Here is a 22,553-nt window from a genome sequence, read left to right on the forward strand (position 1 = left end):
TTGAGCATCTAGCATGAATCAATTACATTAATTGCTCTGCTTTGTATGTCAAAACTTTCTAATATTATACACGACTGAAAAAGAGATGTGGAGTGGGGCATAAGAAATGACTGATTGCAAGGTGGGTTTAACAAACATTAGCTCATCTACATGTGGTGACGAGAGAAATTCAAAAATAGCCAGATTTACCACTGGTCGTTGAAAAATAGCCAAGTTTCAAAAGTCATCGAAATTTAGCCACATAAATCTGAGCGAAAACACTGTTCAAAATCCGGAAAAATGCGCCCGCAAATTTTACGGGAGTTCCAGGATAACTATGCTGGAACTGCCGCAAATTTTACGGGAGTTCAAGCATAATTATGCTGGAACTCCCGCAAATTTTACGGGAGTTCCAGCAAGTATAATTGTCCAGTATAATATATTGGAGTTTGGAGCACTGGTGCTCCAGTCTCCCGCAAATTTTACAGGAGTTAGCAAAGTATACCGGTCCAGCATAATATGCTGGAGTTCGTACACAAATGCACCAGAACTCCCGTATATTATACTGGACCGGTCCCTGTTGCAGCAAAATAGTGGCTATTTTTCATTGACTTGATAAACGCTGGCTATTTTTCATTGACCAGTGTGAAAACTGGCTATACCATGATATTTTAACTGTGGTGACACATCGACTTAACATTATTGGGCCGACTGTCTTTCGTGATGTCACTTGATTTACTCAATATTTTCAATTGAATCATATTATCAAATTAGAAAGAGGTAAAATGGTTTAATAGTCCCAAAACTTGCACCGGATTTTAAATCGTTAGATAAACTTTCTTTTTTATTTTAATACTTCTATTTAATAACGGCAAAGTTTCATATTAAAATAACTGGGCTGCATATTTTTCAACTTTATAGTCCATATTTCAATTTACAATTGAGTAGCCCAAAAATAACATGCCCATATCCGAAAAAGGGGCGTTATTTCCGTTTTTTGGGATTCAGAAGAGGGATTTTGTATCTATCAGCGGGATTTTCTCTCATTCTTTCCATTCTTCTTCACCAAATCTACAAAAACGCGATCTTGCAGTCATTGCAACTCCAAAAACCCTAGAAATTGTTCTTCATCTCGAATTAACAGCGAATCTAACACGAAAAGTGAATTTTTTTTGCTGCAATCAACGCAATTTTCATTTTTGCTGCAATTTTGATTTCAACTTTTTGTTCGATGAAGCTTTTTCCAGTTTACGTTCTTCATAGTGGTGAATGTGAAGAAAATAAGTTTATCAATTTCGTCAACGATTGTGTAATAATCGAGTCGACATTCAGCTACAACAATTTAGTTGCAGCTATTTCGGAACAGATTAGAATCGATTGTGAGTTAAACACATTGGAGATTAACTTTCTCCCAAAGGATGGTTTGCCACCGATCCTGATTTACAACGATACATGTGTTAAGGTGTATATCGAATTAAAGAAGAAACACTTGAATTTCACTGAATACCAGTTGTATGTGACGGTGAAAGAGATTTATGATAATCGTTTGGTTGGTACAAGTTCCAGTTGTTTGGTTGCTAGAAGTTCCAATTGTATAGATGTATCCACAATTGATAGCACTGAGATTATGCCTGATATCGAATTTATTGAAAACACGAAATTTAGTGAAAACACGGGTATAATAGATGATATGTTGAACGAATTTGTTGAGGAAGATCAAGTTTACAAGGATAAAGAGACAGTTGTCAGTGTGATGAAGAACTTGGCTGTACGCGAGAGGTTCCAATTCAAGGTGAAGAGATCAAGCGCAACAAGGTATGGCAATAGTTGTATATTCTGTTATATATATGTATAAATAAGTATAAAGTAGTATATATTTGTATATAGGTATTAAAATTAGTATATATCTAGTTATGTTTTTGTATACAAGTGTATTTAGAAGTTGAATGATCTTTAATCCTAGGTATCACCTTATGTGTGTGAATGACAATTGTGCTTGGAGTTTCAAATCTTCTGCCGTTTACAAGGCAAACATATTCAAGGTGAGAAGTTACAATAATAATCACACATGCGGCTATGGTGAAAGATACTTAACACAACGTCAAGCTATTTCGGGTGTAATTGCTAGTATAGTCAAGGACAAGTATGTTAATCCAAAAAAAGTTTACACCGCAAATGATATAATAGAGGACATACAAAAGCAACAAGGGATTGAAGTGAGCTACATGAAAGCATGGAGAGCTAAAGAGATAGCAATGGCAATGATAAGAGGGAATCCGAGCGATTCATATAAGGAGTTGCCAAGGTATTTGTATATGTTGGAGCATACAAATCCAGGAACGGTTATAAAGTTGCACAAATCAGAAGATGGATGCTTTCTTTATGCATATATTTCGCTATATGCATCTATCAAGGGTTGGGAGCATTGCAGACCGATAATGGTTGTTGATGGAAGTTTCCTTAAAGCAGCATATAAGGGTACCATATTGACTGCTTGCACACAAGAGGGAGCTGGTGAGTTGACTGCATCTACCTTGTTTCTGCAGTTTGTATAATGTTGTAGTTTCATGCATAAAAGTGTATAGGATTTCACAGCTGCTGTTTTTATAAAATTTGCAGTTTGTATAATCGTGTATAACTGTGTATAAGATCTGTATAATTGTCTGAATCCTTATATCTATTTTGTATAAACAGGAAAAATCCTTCCACTTGCATATGCAATTGTAGATTCAGAGAATAACAAATCTTGGGAGTGGTTCTTCGTCCAGATAAAGGGTACTTTTGGTGTTAGGGAAGGGATGTGTATACTGTATAGTTTCAGATAGAAACGAAAGCATCTTCAATGCCACAAAAGCTGTGTACCCAGAAGTACCGCATTGTATTTGCATGTTTCACTTGTGGCAGAATGTCAAGCGCACATTCAAGAAACATCACAAACAATTGAAGGATATCTTCTTTTCTTTGGCTAGAGCTTACACGATAGAGAAGTTTGACTACCATATGACAGAGATGTGCAAAATTGATCCGAGGGTGCAACCTTACTTGTTCGAAATTGGCTACGAAAGGTGGTCTAGGGCATACTCCAAAGTGAAAAGGTTCGAAATTGGCTACGAAAGGTGGTCTAGGGCATACTCCAAAGTGAAAAGGTCGATGGTATTGACTTCCAATATTGCAGAGTCAATGAATGCAGCAAACAAGGATGCTAGAGAGTTACCAGTAATGCGATTGCTGGAGTACATGACAAATTTGCTACAACAGTGGAACAACAAAAACATAAAAAGTGCAATGGAGACATCTACAGAGCTTGGCGAAAAGTACGACAAAATACTTCGGGAAAATCTGATTGCATCGGAGCAAATGAAGGTAAAACGAATCAAATATAATGATGCTTGGCACTGCTGACTTGCATTTTACTGCTTGTATAAGGATGTATAAATCTGTATAATAATGTATAATGTGCTTTAACTTTTTTTTTTTAAAAAGAACTTTTGCAGGTGAGGCCTGCTACGGAGCAGTTATATACTATGCTTGAAGGGGTAAGGGGAAACATAGTGTGCCTTGAAGAGGGAACATGCAGTTGCGACAAATTTCAAATGAATGAACTTCCATGTCCGCATGCTTGGGCGGTTTTAAAGAACCAGCAGTTGAAACCTGGCCAGTATTGCTCTTTTTACTACAAGAAGGATAACCTCCTTAAAACTTATGAAATTCCAGTGAATCCGATGCCAGATGAGAGTTTATGGGTAATCCCAATAGATGTGCTGGAAGATGTGGTCCTACCACCTAAAGGGAGAAGGAATGCAAGAAGGCCAAGAAAGGAAAGACTCAAACCTGCTTCAGAGAAAGAGTCTAAGAGGGCGTTTTCATGTTCTGTGTGTGGACAAAGTGGTCACAATAGAAAAACATGTAGGAATCGACCAAAATAAATAGTTGGAAACATAACACTTCCTATTACATATGTTGTCATGTTGAGTAGTTAAGTTTCACAAACAATAGAGTTACAAATGTTGAGTAGTTAAGTTTCAAAAGCAATTGAGTTACAAATGTCAATAAAGAATTACAATTTACACTATATATTGAAATTATGTTAAATATGTTTCATTATACATGTTTTGATTATCCAATAATAATGTGTTGCTGTTTTTAATGGTGCTAAATATATTGATAGATTGTACAAATGCAAAACAGAACTGCAAACAATCAATGGTATTATATGTATACAGATGTATAAATGAGAGTATACGTTTGTATAAAATTGTATAACTATGTATATTATTATATACATATGTATAAGCCCTGCAACATTAACAAAACTGCAACCATAATGAAAATACATACTTTGTTAAAGGACAAAAGCAACTGAAATACTCATTAAAATGTAATTCATTCACAGCCACAATGTGTAATGACTACCCCAAATTACACAAAAATAAAAATATCTATAATATCCTTTAAGGTTATCTCACAAGTAGCAGAATAGTACTTAGACAAAACTAGGCAACAACTCCTGATACATAGCAAAACTACATTAAAATGGAAAAAACAGAACTACTTTCTCGGTCGTCCCCTCTTCCTCTTCCTGAAAAGTCTCCCTGTGATTTCATCACCACTAATTGCACCGGACTGTTGTTTTTTCCTTCCATAATCCCACAACAGAGATCCCCACCTGGTGCGAAGTGTCTCAATGTCAAAATTATCTTTTCGAATTTCTTTACCAAGGATGAAATACTCAGCAAAGCTAGCAACAAAAGCACCACAATCACTATAATTAAAAAAAATCAGATCCTCTGTACGTTACTGTAAATAGGTACACTAATAGTAAAATAGTAAAACAATTGAGATTAACCTACCATTTGATCTGTTGTGGCACATTATTAACCAGATTAATCTGCAAAGCATCAGAATGAGATTTATCGGTATATGCACCATTGTTCCAATCAATGCCCTTCTTCTCGACATAAAAATCAGAACTCTTCAAGAAGTAAGGTATCAAAATTGCATAAGGTAATGCAGCATCCAAAGCAAGTCTATCATTAATAGCTCCACGGTTAGAGTCATAGATGTGGATGCACCTATCTATGAATGTAAACAACCCCAAAATCCAATGGCCCAATTTTGCTCTTCCGCGCTTCACATATATATGGAATAAGACGTGGTCAACAGTGTGCCACGGTACATTTGCATCACAATAATATCCTCTAATGTACTCTTCTATCTCATGCCCTTCAGGAATCACTGAAGGATCTTGATTCACTTTAAAATCTTTATATAGGGAGTTGATTTTGTTACCAAAGGCAAAGTTGGTTGTAGTAAACCGCATGGTAACATTCGGCCCATATTTTCCCTCTTCCTGAAATAATAAAAGAGGACATCCAAGTGCTGAGACAAGAAATAAAACAAAACAACCATCACTACTAGATTTTTTAAATATACAAATTTATGCACTATTATACAGAGTTCTACATATTTATACAAGGTTATACAATCTTATACAATCTTATACTGTGATTATACAAAGTTATGTATACACTATGGGGGTCTCAAACAATAAAGATAAGCAACAAATAAAAAAAGGCATTAGAACAAAAAGTTGTTAAATACCGTGTCAATCAAAGGTCGACCACAATACGCAAGTGAGTGGAACCAATCCTTCGTGGTCACATGACACGAGCCAAAAGTAAAAGCTTCCGCAAGCTTATTTACTTCATCGGTATAAATATTTTTGGCACTTCAAATCACAAAAAATAAAAAGTAATCAGAACTACCTTCATTGACAAGTATAAAATCAGAACATGAAAGCTTAAAGAAAGTTAAGATACCTTCGCCTCGTATCCATCCCATTATCAACAAACGCACAAAACTCTTTGGCCAATGGCGACAAGGGATCAAAATTATCAATTTCGATCGTGAAAGGATACTTGATATAAAAAATGAGCTTGTGCGCCGATCCTGATGCCCCCGAATCAAAAACAGGCAAATATGGAGATTTGGCATATTTTCCTGGCATTTTCTGTCGAACCGACTGTTCAGGAGAAATGTAATCCTCTTCTACGTCTATGATGGATGGTCTATGAAGCACAATTTGGGACATCTGTAGCGCACCTAAATCTTCATCGCCAATATCATCCCAAAATGTATCACCCTTGACATCACCTGCTGCCCCTTAGACAGAGAAAACCAATAATAAAAAACTTTCAAAATGAAGAAAAGAAAAATCATACAAAAAAGATAAAATGCAGAACGAATACCACAATCAACACCATCAGTAACTCCCTCGTTTGCTTTGACACCTAAATCTGTTTTGGTCAGCTAGCGTGTTATCTTGATTCACTTGATCGACAAAGTCAGGAACAACATCATATTGATAGCCATCAAATTCGCCGAGACCAGATGTATTGTCATCATACACGCACTGATGTATCTAATAAAAAATAATAGAAAGAGAAGGCATAACTGTTGAGTGATGATTCAGAGAAGGCATAACTATTGAGTGATTTGGTTTTATCCAGATGTGTTTCTAGTAGTCCTACTAGGCATGCCGCTTGATAGGGATATTGATTCAGGCATTGATTTGGCACCAGACATGCTAACTATCTTTATTCCTGCATATCATATTCTCTAGCAGTAAGGGTTCACGGCAAGGATGTTAATTAATAAATAAGTGTGAATGGACACGTGATACATAAAGAGCCAATGCGAGAGGTAAGTTAAGACATAAGATATAACCCAAGAGAGGTTGAGAAGAATATTTATATGAGAATGGACCGACGAGTAGTTAGTAGTTTATTCAGGAAGAGCGTAGTTATGTCTAGACAAGAGGTAACAAATGAATCAGCAGATCATGCAAGATAAACATAGTAAGCCCAAACATAGGAATTTCAGACTTGCAGATATGAGATCCTAATCCATGAGAAATATTCAAGACAAGAAGGGAATTATTTGATCTATGACCCAGAGTTAGTTATGTATGAAGGCACATAAGATTTTACAGTATTATCCATGCAACATATATGTCGACATTCTTACAGTTATAGGAGGCTCCCGTATATCGTTAAAAGAAAGTACTGAGTCCATATCACATACAAAGGCTTAAATTGTTATAATAATATAACATGGATGTTCCATAGTGTCAGCCCCCGACCTTAGGGAGCGCAACCGACGCTCAACCGGGGTATCCCAGTCAAGCAAGCCTATTTGATGCCTTTGACCCAACCTTACCTATGAATAGTGTGTAGATGAATATCAAGGGTTAGTCACATGAGAGAATAACATGTACAACACCAATTTCATTACTTTTAGAAACTTCATTGACGATTCGAAAATATTACATGTTCATCGTTCAAGACGGGAAACATGTTTAACAGCTACAACATTTCTAGTTTGTTTTTCACAAACCAAGATACAACCCACATCATGTCTATGGATCCTCTAAATGAAATAGAAGAATAGTATGATAATGTCGGTGACAAGGCCCTGACTATACCTCAAAATACAATGTACAAGGATCAAAGTACACAGGGTCCCGAAAGGAAGTGGGGCTCACCAAGTCAGCTGAGAAGAGGGTGCACTGCTATCAATGATTGATGCCGCCTGCTGTGGAACCACCTATATTTGTTAAAGATGCAACATCTGCGGCAAAAGGGACATTAGTACATATGGAATAGTACTAGTATGTAAAGCTAAACACCCTCTCATGGAATAGAGTAACAACATAAAAGGGGAGGAGCATGGAACCAATAAGAAACTTAAATAATATCAAAATGCCAAGGTACGAGCAAGTTAAATCTTGCAGTAAATGTTAATGTTTTAAGTTGGGAGATCTCTGATACCAACACACCACCATACTTATGGCATGGGGACCGATCTCCCCCCGACTGACTAAGCCGTCTCACCCCAATGTTTGTGGGTGGAAATAGAATCACAACACCACCACCATGTACGCGACATGGTGTCCGATCACCGCTCGATCGGCTAAGCAGTCTCACCACAATGCCGTGTGGGTCGACATAGTCCTTTGCTAGCTGTCATTTCATCCCAATTAAGGGGAATACTCTCAAAATTTCACCACAGGAATTTATCCCTCTATCACTCCTACACCGGTACGTGTACTTTAGGGTTTAGGTCATTTCAACCCACCCTTCCTCAGTGACCCAACCATACTCCCAAAATCATTTATTATATAAAAGAGTCACGATTCATTTCATAGCCTTTTTCAATCTCTTTCACTTCGTTGGCACTCTTGGCCATACACAGAAATCAATGTTCTTGGGACATGGCCGCATTTCAATTATTTCATCGCATTCTTTTACCTTCAAGGATCATCATAGGTCATCAACATAAAGAACATTTGGAAATAAAGACCTTAAATACATGAGTAATAAGAGTCTTAAATATATTGAATTTTCTTCCCAAGAGAGAGCATAATGTTTTGCATTTGAAACTTAAATTTAAGTCACAATCATTAAATACATTAACCTTATTTCAAATATTTTCCTGAAAGAGAGTAACATGATAGGACAATTGGAACATGAATCAAATCATAAGCCCTTGGGCAAGCTAAACATAGAAGCAAACTATAATGATGAGAATGGGAACTTGATCAAACCATAATCAAAGTTTATAAGAAATTCATGGAATCCGATTCTATGAAAAGAGTTTAGCCAACACACATTGTTTGAGCTTTTACTTAGAATAACTACAATTTTTCAAGACTCCTAGCGATTTCAATCTATAGAGACATCATAAAATTTAGCCATAGTTAGGGAGGGGCTCATAGGTTCAACTCATTTAAGAATTTCATCGAACACTTGGTGTGCAATTGCTAGTACAAGGTCTTTTGGTGGCAATCCTTCATCCCAAAACCAATCACCACATCAATAGCTCATCAATATTAGTTCAACAACCTCGCCACCACCTTCCTTGGCACATGCATGCACAAATGACCAACTCCTATTCTCAAAAATCATACTTCCCACTACCTTTGCTCAGCCCAAATATTAAATTGAGAGCTAGGGATAGAACCTTACGTCTTTAGTATAAGACTTTGTGAGTTCTCCCCTTGAATTTCCAAAGCTTGAGAAAAAAATTGAAGTTTGTCTCGTCACCTTGCAGATCCGCAGCTCCCAAATCAAGCAACAAGTAGCAAATAGACCACCTATAGGGAGAATTTTCCTCTTACAAGGATAGACAATAAATACCCCTCTTCCAGGAAACACCTTCAACCTTCCAAAATCACTTTTCCTATCAAATCCACCATCAAACGACTCAAATATAGTAAGATATTTCTTAAATGGGTCAATATAAGTTTTAGGATTTGACTTTATATCAAAAGGTTCAATCTTTAACCCAAATCAAAAAGTCAAAAGTCAACCTCATGCCCCGTGCCCGGAATCTGATATTGATAATACATATAGATTACTCAAAATTCCATGAGTACAAATATATAATTAGATTTCAAATCGGATTCCAATTTTATGCTCAAAACCACAAAATTCACTCTCTTAAGATCATACTAAAATCCCAATTTATACACTTTAAATCCTTGATTTAGGGCTAAAATCCTTGTGGATTCTTGAAATATAATTAAAAGTGAGTAGAAATTACTTACCCTTAAGCTTAGGCCGAAATTATTCTTGAAAATCGCTTCTCTTGTAGTCTAGGGCCTCAAAATATGAGAAGATTGGTAAAAATTTCGAAATTCATCACTTATATACTACTCAGGGATACTTAACCGCAATCGGGATCGAGCCCTCATAACCGCAGAGCATAGCTTACTGGTGCCTCTTGTCGATCACAACTCCCCTATTACGACTGTGAAGGCCATCTGTCCGACCCCTCACTAACCCTTTGCAAACACGACCCCTTCCCCGCAAACGCGATGCCCAATGCCCTCAACCCTTTGCGATCGTGTCCCTACACTTGCAACTGTGAAGAACAACTGCTTGGCCAACATTCCTTCTCCGCGATCGGGAACCCCTGCTCCGTGACCGTGAAGTGCTGCAACTCAGCAGCTGCAAAATCATCTGAAATTACCCGAAACTTCCCCAAAACACACCAAGCCCCTCGGCGCCCCATCGAATTATTCTAACATGTCCATATTATCACGATCCAAAATCTCACCAAGTCGTGATGGAACCTAATTTTCATGCCCCGACCTCGGGGAGCGCGATCGGCACTCAACCGAGGTAACCTGACCAAGCAAGCCTGTACAATGCTTTCTACCTTAACATACCCATGAATGAGGAGAAGATATATTTTCATTAATTAGACGATGAGAGGTCATGTGAACAACACCAGTTCATTACCATTAGTTATTTCATTAATAAGTCTCAAAATACATACACTTTCATAGTTTGAAGTGGAACATGTGATACACATACATCATTTTTAGTTTAACTTTCCCAGAACAAGGTACAACCCACGCTATATCTATGGAGCCTCTAACAGAAACAAAAGAGTGCTAAAATAGTGCCGGCAACAAGGCTCCGGCTGTACCTTAAAATACTATACATAGTGGACAAGAGATACAGGACTCCGAAATGAAGTGGGGCTCACCAAGTCAGCTGAGGAGAGGGTGTACCGCTATCATTGATCAATGCCGCATGCTGCGGAACCACATGCATCCATAAAAGATGCAGTGCCCCCAGCAAAGGGGACGTTAGTACATATGGAATAGCACTGTATGTAAAACTAAACACCCTCTCAATAGAACGAGTAACAGTAAAATGAGAAAGAAATATGGAATCACAAGGGCCTCAAACAATATTAAAGTATCAAGTTAGGAGAAAGATAAATTTCAAGTAAGTTTCAATACTTTTAAGTTGGGAGATCTTTAGTACCGATACACCATCGTGGTTTTAGCACGAAGTCCGATCTCACCCCCGATCGGCTAAGCCATATCACCCCGAGGCATCAAATCACAACACCACCATGTGCGCAACAAGGTGTCCGATCTCAGCCCGATCAGCTAAGCCGTCTCACCACAATGCTGTGTGGGTCAACATCACATCATATCCCGCTAGCAATCATATCATCCCATTTAAGGGGAAATATCTCAACACATCAATCTCATCCCATATAAGGGGAAACAAACTCATCATATCAACACGGGGATTTTACCCCTCAATCACTCCTACACCAGCACGTGTAGTTTTAGGGTTAGGTTATTTCAACCTACACTTCCTCGGTGACTAAACGATACTCCCAAAATATTTAATTTAAAGGATTTTCAGCTCATTTCATAATCATTTTCACATCTTTTGGTGCTAGTGGCCACAAATGTAATATCATCCGTGGCACGTCGGCTGTATTTCATATTTCATGCTCACCCCTTTAACTTTAAAGCATTGCCATGGGTTATCATCAACAAAGCATTTCTAATCAAGACATTAAGTATACAAATGAGCAATTAAGAGTCTTAAGCACATTGAGTTTTCTTCACAATTTGCATAATAACTTTAATTTGGAGCACAACTTGAAGTCATAACATTTTAATACGAAACACTTACTTTAAACATATTCTCGAATGATAACATAATATGACAAGAGCGTTCGCAACACATTTTGAACACATATCTTTCAATACAAAGCTTATTCGGAATAGTCAAATCTACAAAGAATAACTCAGGACATGAGAAATGAGGAATTTTCCCATCATACTCGAGACTTACGAGAACAATGTGAGATTCAATTCTAAGAGATAAGCTTAGCCAACATACCTCGCTTTAGCTTCCTTAAATTACTACAATGCTCCCGAAATCCTAGCAACTTTAATCTATTTAAAAACATAACAAAACTGAACCATAATTAAGAAGATACTCGGGGGTTCAGCTCATTTGAGAATTTTATCAAACATTAGGTAGGCATCATGATTTCAATCTCCTCCTATGGTGGATTCCTTCATCCCACAACCCAATGTCTACCCTTTTGAGCTCAACAACCTTCCCACAACTTTATTGGTACATGCATGCATAGATAAGACCCCCATAACTAAGAATCACACTCCCCATTACCCATCTTCTCCCCAAACTCGAAATTAAAGGCTAGGGTATGGAACCTTACCTCTTGGGTGAAGACCTTGTGAGTTTTCCTTGTTGAATTTCAAAGCTTGAGCGAGGATTGATTAACAAAGTACTTGGGGCTTCCTCCTCTCTCTCTAAAGCACCGCCCTCACTTAAAAATGGTAGATTTTTTCCTTCAAAACGAGACTCAATGGCTTTTAATCAAATGGCGTTAGGTTATAAAAATCAGAAAATGGACCCTCCGAACTCAACTCTGCAATCGCAGAGTGCATCACAGATCAGGTCTGTAGCCTGCAAAATGGACTGTAGAAATGGTCCTAAAAACTGGGCTAGCTTGGTCCAGTCTACAGCCCGCATATCAATTATGCAACCACAGAATGGATCGCAGAATATCCCTCCGAAAATCTTCATGCTGGTTTTGCGATGGATGTGCACTGCGAAACGATTATGAAATCGCATAGTTGATCGCAAAACAACCTCCAAAACTTGCCCGTTTCTCTGCTTCACTCGGTGGCAGATTTTTGGTCTATGGAGTGGTTTTGCGGTCGCATAATGGACCGCAGAAACGTCCTGCTCTGCGATAATTTTTCTTCAACTCCCCAACGCACTGTACAACCTAAAAAGTCCGTACCGCGGCTCACTTACATTCGTCAAACAAATAAGCCTACCTTTGCATCATGAAACCCCGGGTTGTAGGTGAAATTTTTACTGGACCTTACATCCTCCCCCGCATAGGATCATTCATCCTCGAATGAGGGTCAAAATCCGCCATTAGCACCCAATGAGACTCAACTATTACTTCACACACCAGCAGTCCCAAATTTCACTAACTCCCTAAATTTCCAAAAATTTCGCCAGAGTCTCCCCCGTAACTGGGCCTATCCACCTGTTACAGAATCCCAGAAACCAATCCTAGCAATGTGTACATAATCCAACGACGTAATATAACATGGAAACAACACTGAACACATCATCATAAACATTATATTACCCAAAAGGAGTATCCTTAAAATAAGTTGTACAAGGGAAACGTAATGCATAGACAATAGGTTCTTAACATTTTCATAGAACACAACTACATGATTATTCAAACAAATGAGAATATTGCTTCTTCATCTCCTCCTCGGCCTCCCAAGTGGCCTCTTCAAACTGTTGGTTTCGCCATAGCACTTTCACGGGGGCAATTTCTTTATTCCTCACCTTTCGAACTTGTCTATCAAGAATGGAAACTGGAGCTTCATCGTAAGTCTATTCTTCACTAATCTCAATAGTCTCAACCAGAACAATGAGTTTCGAGTCTCTAACTACCTTCTTCAACATAGATACATGGAATACCGGGTGCACCAATGACATCTCTGGTGGTAGCTCAAGCTTGTAAGACACCTGACCGATTCTCCGAATGATTTTGTATGGTATGACATACCTCGAACCCAATTTCCCTTTGTTACCAAATCGCATTATACCCTTCATGAGGGAAGCCTTCAATAATACCAAATCATCCTCTTTGAACCTTAAATCCCTATGACGAACATCCGAGTAGGACTTCTGATGACTCAGAGCAATTTTCAACTGCTCTTTAATGATATTAACCTTCTCCAAAGCTTGATATACGAGGTCTGGCCCTATCAATACTACTTCCCCAATCTCGAGCCATCCAATGGGAGATCTACATTCCTATCACATAGAGCCTCAAACGGTGCCATTAGAATGCTAGCATGATAACTATTATTGTAGGCAAATTTTATGAAATGGAAAATGATAATCCCAGCTTCCCCTTATGTCAAGAATACAAGCGCACAACATATCTTCGAGCGTATGGATGGTCTGCTCTACCTGCCTGTCGGTCAGTGGATTAAACGCTGTACTAAAATTCACCCGAGTACCCAAACCTTGCTGAAATTTCTTCCAAAAATTAGTCATGAACTGCGCCCCTCGATCTGAGATAATAGAAACCGGAGTGCTGTGCAGCCTAACTATTTCATTGATGTACAACCGAGCATACTGTTCCACTGTGTCGGTAGCCTTAACTGGTAAGAAGTGTGCTGATTTCGTGAGTCGATACACAACTATCCAAATTGAGTCGAATTTGCGAGGAGTGCAAGATAGTCCTACCAAAGTCCATACTGATCATCTCCCACTTCCACTTTGGAATTTCTATGTTCTGTGCCAACTCAGCGAGCCTTTGATGTTCGGCCTTTACTTGTTGACAATTTGGACATATTGCCACAATATCAGCTATATTCCTCTTCATATCATTCCACCAGTAGACCTCCTTAAGATTATGGTACATCTTTGTATAGCTTGGGTGCACGAAATACCTAGAAGTGTGAGCCTCGGTCATGATTCTTTCCCGGAGACCATCCACATTTGGAACACATAATCGCCCTGGTACCTTAGTGTACCATCGCCCATGACTAGAGAAAAAGTCCTGGTCTTATGTTTATGAATCCCCTCCTTCAACTGTACCAACAACGGTTCGTCGTACTGCTTCTCTTTGACTTCCACAACAAGCAACGATTCAGCCCTATTTTGCACAGTCACCCCTCCTTCACTAGAGTCCGCAAGAAGAACTCCCAAACTAGCTAACCGATGAACTTCCTTGGCCAACGACCTTTGATATGCCTCCAAGTGAGCCAAACTACCCATAGATTTTCGGCTAAGAGTATTCGCCACAACATTAGCCTTCCCCGGATGATATAGAATATCGATGTCGTAGTCTTTGAGTAACTCGAGCCATTTTCTCTGCCTCAAATTCAATTCCTTCTGCTTGAAAATATATTGAAGGCTCTTATGGTCTGTGAATATATCCACATGGAACCCTTACTCTTCAATGCAAACACCACCTCCGCAAGTTCTAAGTCATGTGTTGGATAGTTCTTCTCATGATTCTTGAGTTGCCTAAAAGCATAAGCGATCACCTTGCCATGTTGCATCACTACACAACCATATCCAATTCTTGAAGCATAATAATATACCACAAACCCATCTGTACCCTCTGGCAAGGTCAACACCGGTACTGTAGTCAATCTTGTCTTCAACTCTTGGAAACTCTTTTCACAAGTGTCGGACCATTGGAACTTAGCTACCTTCTGGTATCCAAGTTATCCTCCACATTTAAGAAAAGAAGAACTATACTATAATACTGGCATGGAGAAAGAAAACATAAAGCAAATGAAATACAATCATCTAACCTACTTCAGTGTCTTAAAAAATGCAATCATCTAACCTACTTTGGCTCAGACCATGTATGTGTTAAAAAATGCACTAAATAAGTAAAAATAATATAGTTCCAACCCAGTAAATCAAATAAGTTGAGGTAGAATTATGAACTAGAACCCATAATGCTCAAATCATGGATACGGCTTTTTGATAAACAAGATCCAAACTTGATTTTCTAATATTATTATCTCTCCATAAACTTCATCCGAAAAACATAATAATCTTAAACAAACAAATATCCATCAAATTACCCAAAAAGACCTACTTTTTTCTCTTAAGAGGCCCAGTTTTATACCCAGATTTAGTAGGTTTACCCCAAGGAGTCAATGAAACCCTGCCATGACTTCCACTACTCTTACTCCTCCCTTCACCACCCCCATGTGGATGATCCACCGGGTTCNGGAACCCTTACTCTTCAATGCAAACACCACCTCCGCAAGTTCTAAGTCATGTGTTGGATAGTTCTTCTCATGATTCTTGAGTTGCCTAAAAGCATAAGCGATCACCTTGCCATGTTGCATCACTACACAACCATATCCAATTCTTGAAGCATAATAATATACCACAAACCCATCTGTACCCTCTGGCAAGGTCAACACCGGTACTGTAGTCAATCTTGTCTTCAACTCTTGGAAACTCTTTTCACAAGTGTCGGACCATTGGAACTTAGCTACCTTCTGTGTCAATTTAGTCAACGGAGAGGCAAGAGTAGAGAATACCTCCACAAACTTTCTGTAATACCCAACTAATCCCAAGAAACTGTGAATCTCCGTTGGAGTTGTAGGTCTAGGCCAATTCCTCAAAGTTGTAATCTTCTGATGATCAACATTAATCCCTTCTCTAGAGACGACATGACCCAATAATTTGACAGATTCAAGCCAAAATTCACACTTCAAAAACTTCACATACAACTTGTGCTGATATAGAGTCAAATTGCCCTAAGATGATCGGCATGGTCCTCTCGACTTCGTGAATATACAAGGATATTGTCAATGAACACTATTACAAAGGAGTCGAGGAAAGACTTGAAGACTCGATTCCTAAGATCCATGAAAGTTGCCGGGGCATTTGTTAGCCCAAAAGACATCACCAGAAATTTAAAGTGCCCATACCGGGTCCTAAAAGCTGTTTTCGTAATATCCTGCTCCCCAATCTTAATTGGTGGTACTCAGATCTTGAATAAATTTTGGAAAAGTACTTAGCACCCTGAAGTTGGTCAAACAAGTCATCTATCCTTGGTAGTGGGTACTTATTCTTGATCGTGACCTTGTTGAGCTGCCGGTAGTCGATACACATCCTTAGTGTTACATCCCGTACTTTAATATTAGGATAAGTCGTTAATCCATATGAGCTTGAAGGATTTAAGACCATTCATGAGATTAAAGAGTATTTGTGACTATGTTATTATAAGATCCAGTAAGTTTAACAACATTGATATCATTATATACATTTGATATGGTATTTTGAGTGGAACATTTTTGTAAAACAGTTTAAAAAAAATATGATTTTATATAGTTATTAATATTACTACTTTCAAATATGCTTTAAATTATACAAATAATATGAGAAAGTTTATGAGATTTTCTTTAATGTAAAGATAGAAATTATTTTCTCACAAAAAAAGAAGGTTATCCTTTTACCATTTTAAGAATTAAGCATACGATATTTGTACTCTTTATATGAGATTAGGAGAATTAAAACTTGAGAAAATATATGTATTTTTGCATGAATGTTTCAAGGAAATAATAGTGTATGTATTGATTTTATATGGTACCACATGACCATAATAGTAAGGTTTATAAAGTGTATTAAAAGTGAGTAGTACTATAAGTAATTTGAGATAATTTTTAATTATGTAGATAATTGGATAATTAATAATTTTTAGTGGAAGATTAATCAATTAATTCAATATTTTGGATAAGCTTGCCCACCCCCAAAACGTGGCAGCCCCCTTTTTAATTTAAGATGACTCTTAAGTCATTGTACAGTAAGGTGGCATTTAGAGAATAGTTTGGTAGGGGATAACTCACTATGATACAATCACCCTCTAATTAATCAAGGAAAATGCTTAGCTAACACATGGAATTCTTATTCCTAAGGGGGAAAGATTCAGCAACGTGATTCAAAGATTTCATACAAAGTGTACCTAATGTTACCACAACGTGAAATTTCTCTAAAATACTACAAGGTCCAATGTGAAACGCTAATTCAAAGAAAGCCCGGTACAATCTATCTCAAGAATATCATATAGATTTCCCCCCAATCCAGGTATGTTAAGGCTATCCCTTCTTTCTTTTGGCATGATCCAAGTAACGATACCTAAATGTCATGCTATTTCATAAGTGGTTCTACTCTTAGCAGTTAAGGATGTCTATGTTATTCGTTCCTGTAAAGTGATATTCAAGCATGTCTAAGTATGTATCTAGTTCCCTATTGAGGTATTTGATAAAGATGTTAATGTTTATAATATAGTGATACACGTACATGCATCTTAATGCATTTACCATCGTGCTATGGCCGGTCGGGCAGTTACCACTGGTTGGGCAGTTATGTATCATTATTTACCACCGGTCGGGCAGTCATGCATTTACCACCGAGCTACGGCCGGTCGGGTAGTCATGTATTTACCATCGTGCTACGGCCGGTAGGGCAGTTACCACTGATCAGTTGGACAGTCATGCATCACACGATATGGATAATAGTCTAAAAAAGAAGCATTATATGTAATAGTATAGTAAGTATGCATACACGGTGGCACTTTAGAGATTCAGGTTGATTCTTATATATCTTTAATTAATGTTGACTAATTTTTATGTTTCAATTCCGCCTTACATACTTAGTACATTATTCGTACTGACGTCCTTTTGTTGGGGACTCTGCATGCATGCCTGCAGGTATAGATAATCAGTTTGACGAGCCCTCATAGTAGACGAGATTGGCATTCTCATTCAACGAAGGATCGGTAAGACTCCACCTCATTCGGAGTGCAGCCGAGTCTATAAGTCATTGTGTTAGAGTTTTGCTATAGACTTATGGGTAGGCCGGTACCCTGTCCCATTTGATGTCAAATAATCTTAGAGGCTTTGTAGATAGAGGTTCATTTTGTACAGTATGTCAGAGGCCTTGACGGCCCATATCTATTTGTACGCGGTGAAATCAGAGGGCCTGATTTCCCACTAATAAGCCATCTCGGGGAAGTGCCTCGAGACCCCGAGGACATGAAGCTACAGCTTAGTACTCTCCCTCGGGGCTGGTCAAGGCCCGATTCGAGGCCAGGCGGAGGCCGAGGCCAGGACAAAGAGAGGAAGCTCCCAAGACATGCGGTTGAGTCTGACAAGGCCGGCCTATCCAGAGCCTACGCTGAGACATCGCATCAAGCCATCCCATCTCCGTATTTTGTAATTAAATATACATGTATTTGCAACTGAGTTCCCCGCCTATATAAGGGGGACTCACCCCACCTTGTAAAGGACTGATGTTGCTCCACTTCTCCAATAAGCAATAATATCTCTCTCTATCTCTTTCTTTTAAAGTTAACTGTGTTCTTCGACCCCGAGGTCGCCTTAGCATCTTAATGCTCTTCATTTTTTCTTCGTTATTTAGCTCAAGATTGATCATATAAAGCCGTATTTACTTGTATATTCATCTGTTATTCCCTTCCCGAATACCCTTGATAGGCCTGAGGTAGGCTCGAGGTCTGGCCCCGAGGTATCTACTGGCTTGTTCTAGCTCGGGAATGCCCCTTATTGATTCGATTATCGTTTTTGGCTAGCTCGATCTTTACTGTTTTACTCCATATTTATTATTAATCACCCTTTCAAACTAGCTCGGGAATAGATCACGTATTTTTAGAATCCCATCTACAAATTTAATTGTTGTTACCATTTTCACGGTAAACAGTTTGGCGCCCACCGTGGGGCTAAAAATAATAGTGATTATTCTTGCTAGTTTCGTCACTTAAACACACGATATCTCTCACACTTTTTCTTGCCCGGGACCTTTCGATTTCAGGTTAATGGTCAGCTCGATAAGGGAAATCGAGGACGATAACCCCACAAATCGCAAGGAAAACAATGTGGCCACCCTAACATCTGGCGCGACACCGCAGGACCCTGATAACGCATCTAGACCGGTCTGAGTGGATATGGATTCATACGCTGCACAGCGGGGTAACGAAGTCTTGCGCTTCAATGACGGCACGCAACACGCTAACCGACAAGAAACCCGAAAAATACCAGCCCCGGTAGAACGGGAAGTTGATCTACGTGTTATTTTCAAAATGTTGCAGGAACAACGTTCGGCAATCTCTCAGCTGCAGAGTCGCCCGGAGGCTCTTGGCGCGATAGCACCCAAAATATCTACTCGCCCCGAGCCAGTATCTAAGGTATCGGGCAACGACGAACCAATGACCTATCCTGTAACGGTAAGGATGCTAGAGGACATTATCGAAAAGATCGACTCACGATCGCGGAGACTCCTACAGCAACCGTCTCCCGGGGATACGGTCCCAGGACTCATTTCGCGGAAGTCAAAAACAACGAAATTCCCTGGGGATGACAGGACCCCAAGTCCTCACAGGTACATCATCACTCACGCACGCCCGTTCAGGAACAACGACCCTCAAAATGGAGAACTCGGGCCTGCCCCGATGAGTAGATTTGAAGAAATTCCCCCGGAAGAAACCACGACGTGTCATCATTGTTCGACACCCGATCTCGGGAACTCGCTCGCCATACTATCGCGATCCGTGGAAGCACGCGCCAACGCCATCAAAATAATGCCAGAAGAGCTCAACGCACCGAAGGCCGGGAGAAGAAGAAGAAATAAAATATCACGAGAAGCTGCGCCCCGCTATCCGACAAGACAAACGAGACCACTCCCGGTACCGAATAGTAGGGTGACACGGGCCTTCGCCCAAAACCCAAACAAAGCATACCCGGCAGCTCCGGAGCAATTCGAGCGAAGCTTAGTCAAATATCCGGTCGAGGCTTGCACATATGCCAGCAACCTACGCCGGACCAAGTTAGAGCTGCGGATAACCCTCGGGAAACCCTCACTGGATCGGCATATCCAGGCAGATCCCCAATAGAGAAGCCGACACTGAACGAACGAAGCCATCATCCACATGGCGCGAACGGAAGAAACGATCCGAGGTACAACGCATCTCGCAACAACAAGGCGGTAGCCCGAAGACGACACCTTCGAGGAACCCCCAATGGTACCAGATTCAACAAGACGCAACCGACAAGATAACCTCGCCCGATAGAGCTCGACTTTAACGTTGCAGTTCCAAGCATAGTGGTCACCATAAGTGAAGCCAGGAATTCCGGGTGGCTCGGACCTATTCGACCAGAACCCCTCCAAGGAAACCTTGGCCCACCACGAGAGTCACGAAATGCTCGGAGTTACGGACCCGAGAGAGCAGCAACTACGCCATCCAACAAAGGTGATCACAAAGCATCGCCAAGCAAGCTAACTCGGATCCAGCTCAACGGACAAGAGGAAATCGAACAAAGCAGAGCCGGCAAGTTGTGGCATATCGTCACAACCGCTAAAGGATGGCGGCACCCTGCTAAGATCCGTAGAGCGTAGAGTGCAAGTGCCCGCCGCCAGAAAGGGACGATCTCGGCGAATACTCCCCAAGGACACCCTCTCGCTCGAGGGAAAAGACGCCAAGACTCCACCTCGGCATCACATTAACGTAGTGATAATCCCTCCTTTCGTTCGAGCTCATTTTCAAATAAAACATACATTAATGATTATAGGTGTGTCAGCCAAAGTTGTACCGACAATGTCGGTCCAAAGCCAATAAGACAATCCGAACCAATGTCGCCCTCATGCCGGACCGCTAATATGTCTCCAATGGCGGTTGCCACAACATCCAAATCGCTCCCCGTGCGCGGCCAGTCCGAGTTTGGGCTAATATGTCAGGTGATGCAGGATGCAGACGCTTTGTACAAACAACGGCGAATACGTCGCCCGGGACGCAATTCCGGCCCTACTCCCCCAAGGGTGTGAAACTCCATGACAGACGCAGAGCCAAAGCATCTGGCTACAAGCGACAGAAGGAGATTCCTCGCCTTACGCCCATGACCGGCGTTACCCTCAAATAAGGTCAAAGGGTAAAAGCACTCGCGTCTCCGGCCCGGCCTGGTCGGACGAGGAATACGGCTGCCGAGGGGCATGCTCCCGGGAACGCAGCATCATTTTATCATTTCCTTTTTTCCTTTCTTGTTGCTAATCTGTACGCAGCCAGCCATCCAAGGCCGGACCTCATGCTGAAAGGTCTCGATGACCCAGCAACAGAAAGGCCACCACCACTGGTCAAAAGCTCAAATGAGATTCAAGGGTCAATTACGGCTCGAATCACAACACGACTCGGATACTGAACCTGAAGATACCAAGAACTCGGCATTAAACTCCGCTCCCTTGGTGTATCCAATCTCTTCCGAGGGATCAGAGCCGCTGGCCCGAATAGCCACGAGAATCCCCCTATCCGCATATTCCCCGCTCTTGCCTATGCAGTCAAAGGCCTTCTTTAGCTCGGCCCCAACAAGTAAAGGACCTCGCAACCATAGGAAGGTCAAGTCTACGCCCCGCGCCAAAAGGAAAACAGCTTGTCAAAAATGCGCCTTCCATGGCCTCGGCAAACGTCAACCAAGCTCCCCGATTTTCCCCTTGACTTGGACCAATTCCTCTGGAAAAAGGAGCCCCCTGCGCCGACCTGACCGGGATACTCCTCGGCAAAGAGCCACAAAATAGTTACCCTCTGACCACTGGGCCATCAAGTCGAAGGTTATTTCAGCTTACCTGCTCCGCCTGATGTGTCTCGAGACACCCGAAGGTGGAACCCAAGAATAAATCAACAGCGGATACGCCATCGGCAGACAAGGTACATCCCCGGGCAACGCACCCGCGAGATCGCTTCGGCCTAGAAGCACGAAGGACCACCACCTTCCGCTTGTAAAGGCAGACGGGAACCGGAGGACCTACCCAAGCTCGAGCCATGGTATAACGCAAAGACTACTTCCAAAATTGATCTGTACGATCGAGAGTAGCGACAGGAAAAAAGGTACAAAAGGAACAAAAGCCTTAAAATTGTTTCTTATATTACATGCAAAAGCATTCTCCACCTCGCCGCGCCCCAGAAACAAGGTGACAAAACGACAGAACCTCTACTTTTCATCAAAAAACGCCCTCTGCAGCGTCCACAAGGAGTGGCCAAACATCGCCTTCATCCACCTTGGCACAGGCCAACTCCTCTGAAAAATCATGGCCCTTGCCCCAGCTTCCTCAAATACCTTCCTCCAGGCAGCCAAGGCATTCAGTAGTTCC

The 22,553-nt window shown here is 40.5% G+C and overlaps 1 protein-coding gene across 1 annotated transcript; it reads left to right on the forward strand.

Annotated features, from left to right (window-relative positions):
• The first annotated feature begins 1,210 nt into the window (after positions 1-1,210).
• LOC109215262 lies at positions 1,211-3,905 on the forward strand. Its single transcript, XM_019379295.1, has 5 exons — positions 1,211-1,794; positions 1,943-2,493; positions 2,674-2,765; positions 2,884-3,342; positions 3,474-3,905. The coding sequence occupies exons 1-5, from the start codon at positions 1,211-1,213 to the stop codon at positions 3,903-3,905; spliced, it is 2,118 nt and encodes a 705-aa protein (XP_019234840.1).
• Positions 3,906-22,553: the final 18,648 nt, after the last annotated feature.

This window comes from Nicotiana attenuata, unplaced genomic scaffold (genome assembly GCF_001879085.1).
Source record: "Nicotiana attenuata strain UT unplaced genomic scaffold, NIATTr2, whole genome shotgun sequence".
Lineage (NCBI taxonomy): Eukaryota > Viridiplantae > Streptophyta > Magnoliopsida > Solanales > Solanaceae > Nicotiana > Nicotiana attenuata.

What these genes read in the sequence shown, in the direction of transcription:
- LOC109215262 (XM_019379295.1), top strand. Translation starts at nt 1,211, where the DNA reads ATGAAGCTTTTTCCAGTTTACGTTCTTCATAGTGGTGAATGTGAAGAA. An exon ending in TTGCACACAAGAGGGAGCTG is followed by an intron (nt 2,494 to 2,673) that starts GTGAGTTGACTG and finishes TTGTATAAACAG; the next exon opens with GAAAAATCCTTCCACTTGCA. An exon ending in AGATAAAGGGTACTTTTGGT is followed by an intron (nt 2,766 to 2,883) that starts GTTAGGGAAGGG and finishes CACTTGTGGCAG; the next exon opens with AATGTCAAGCGCACATTCAA.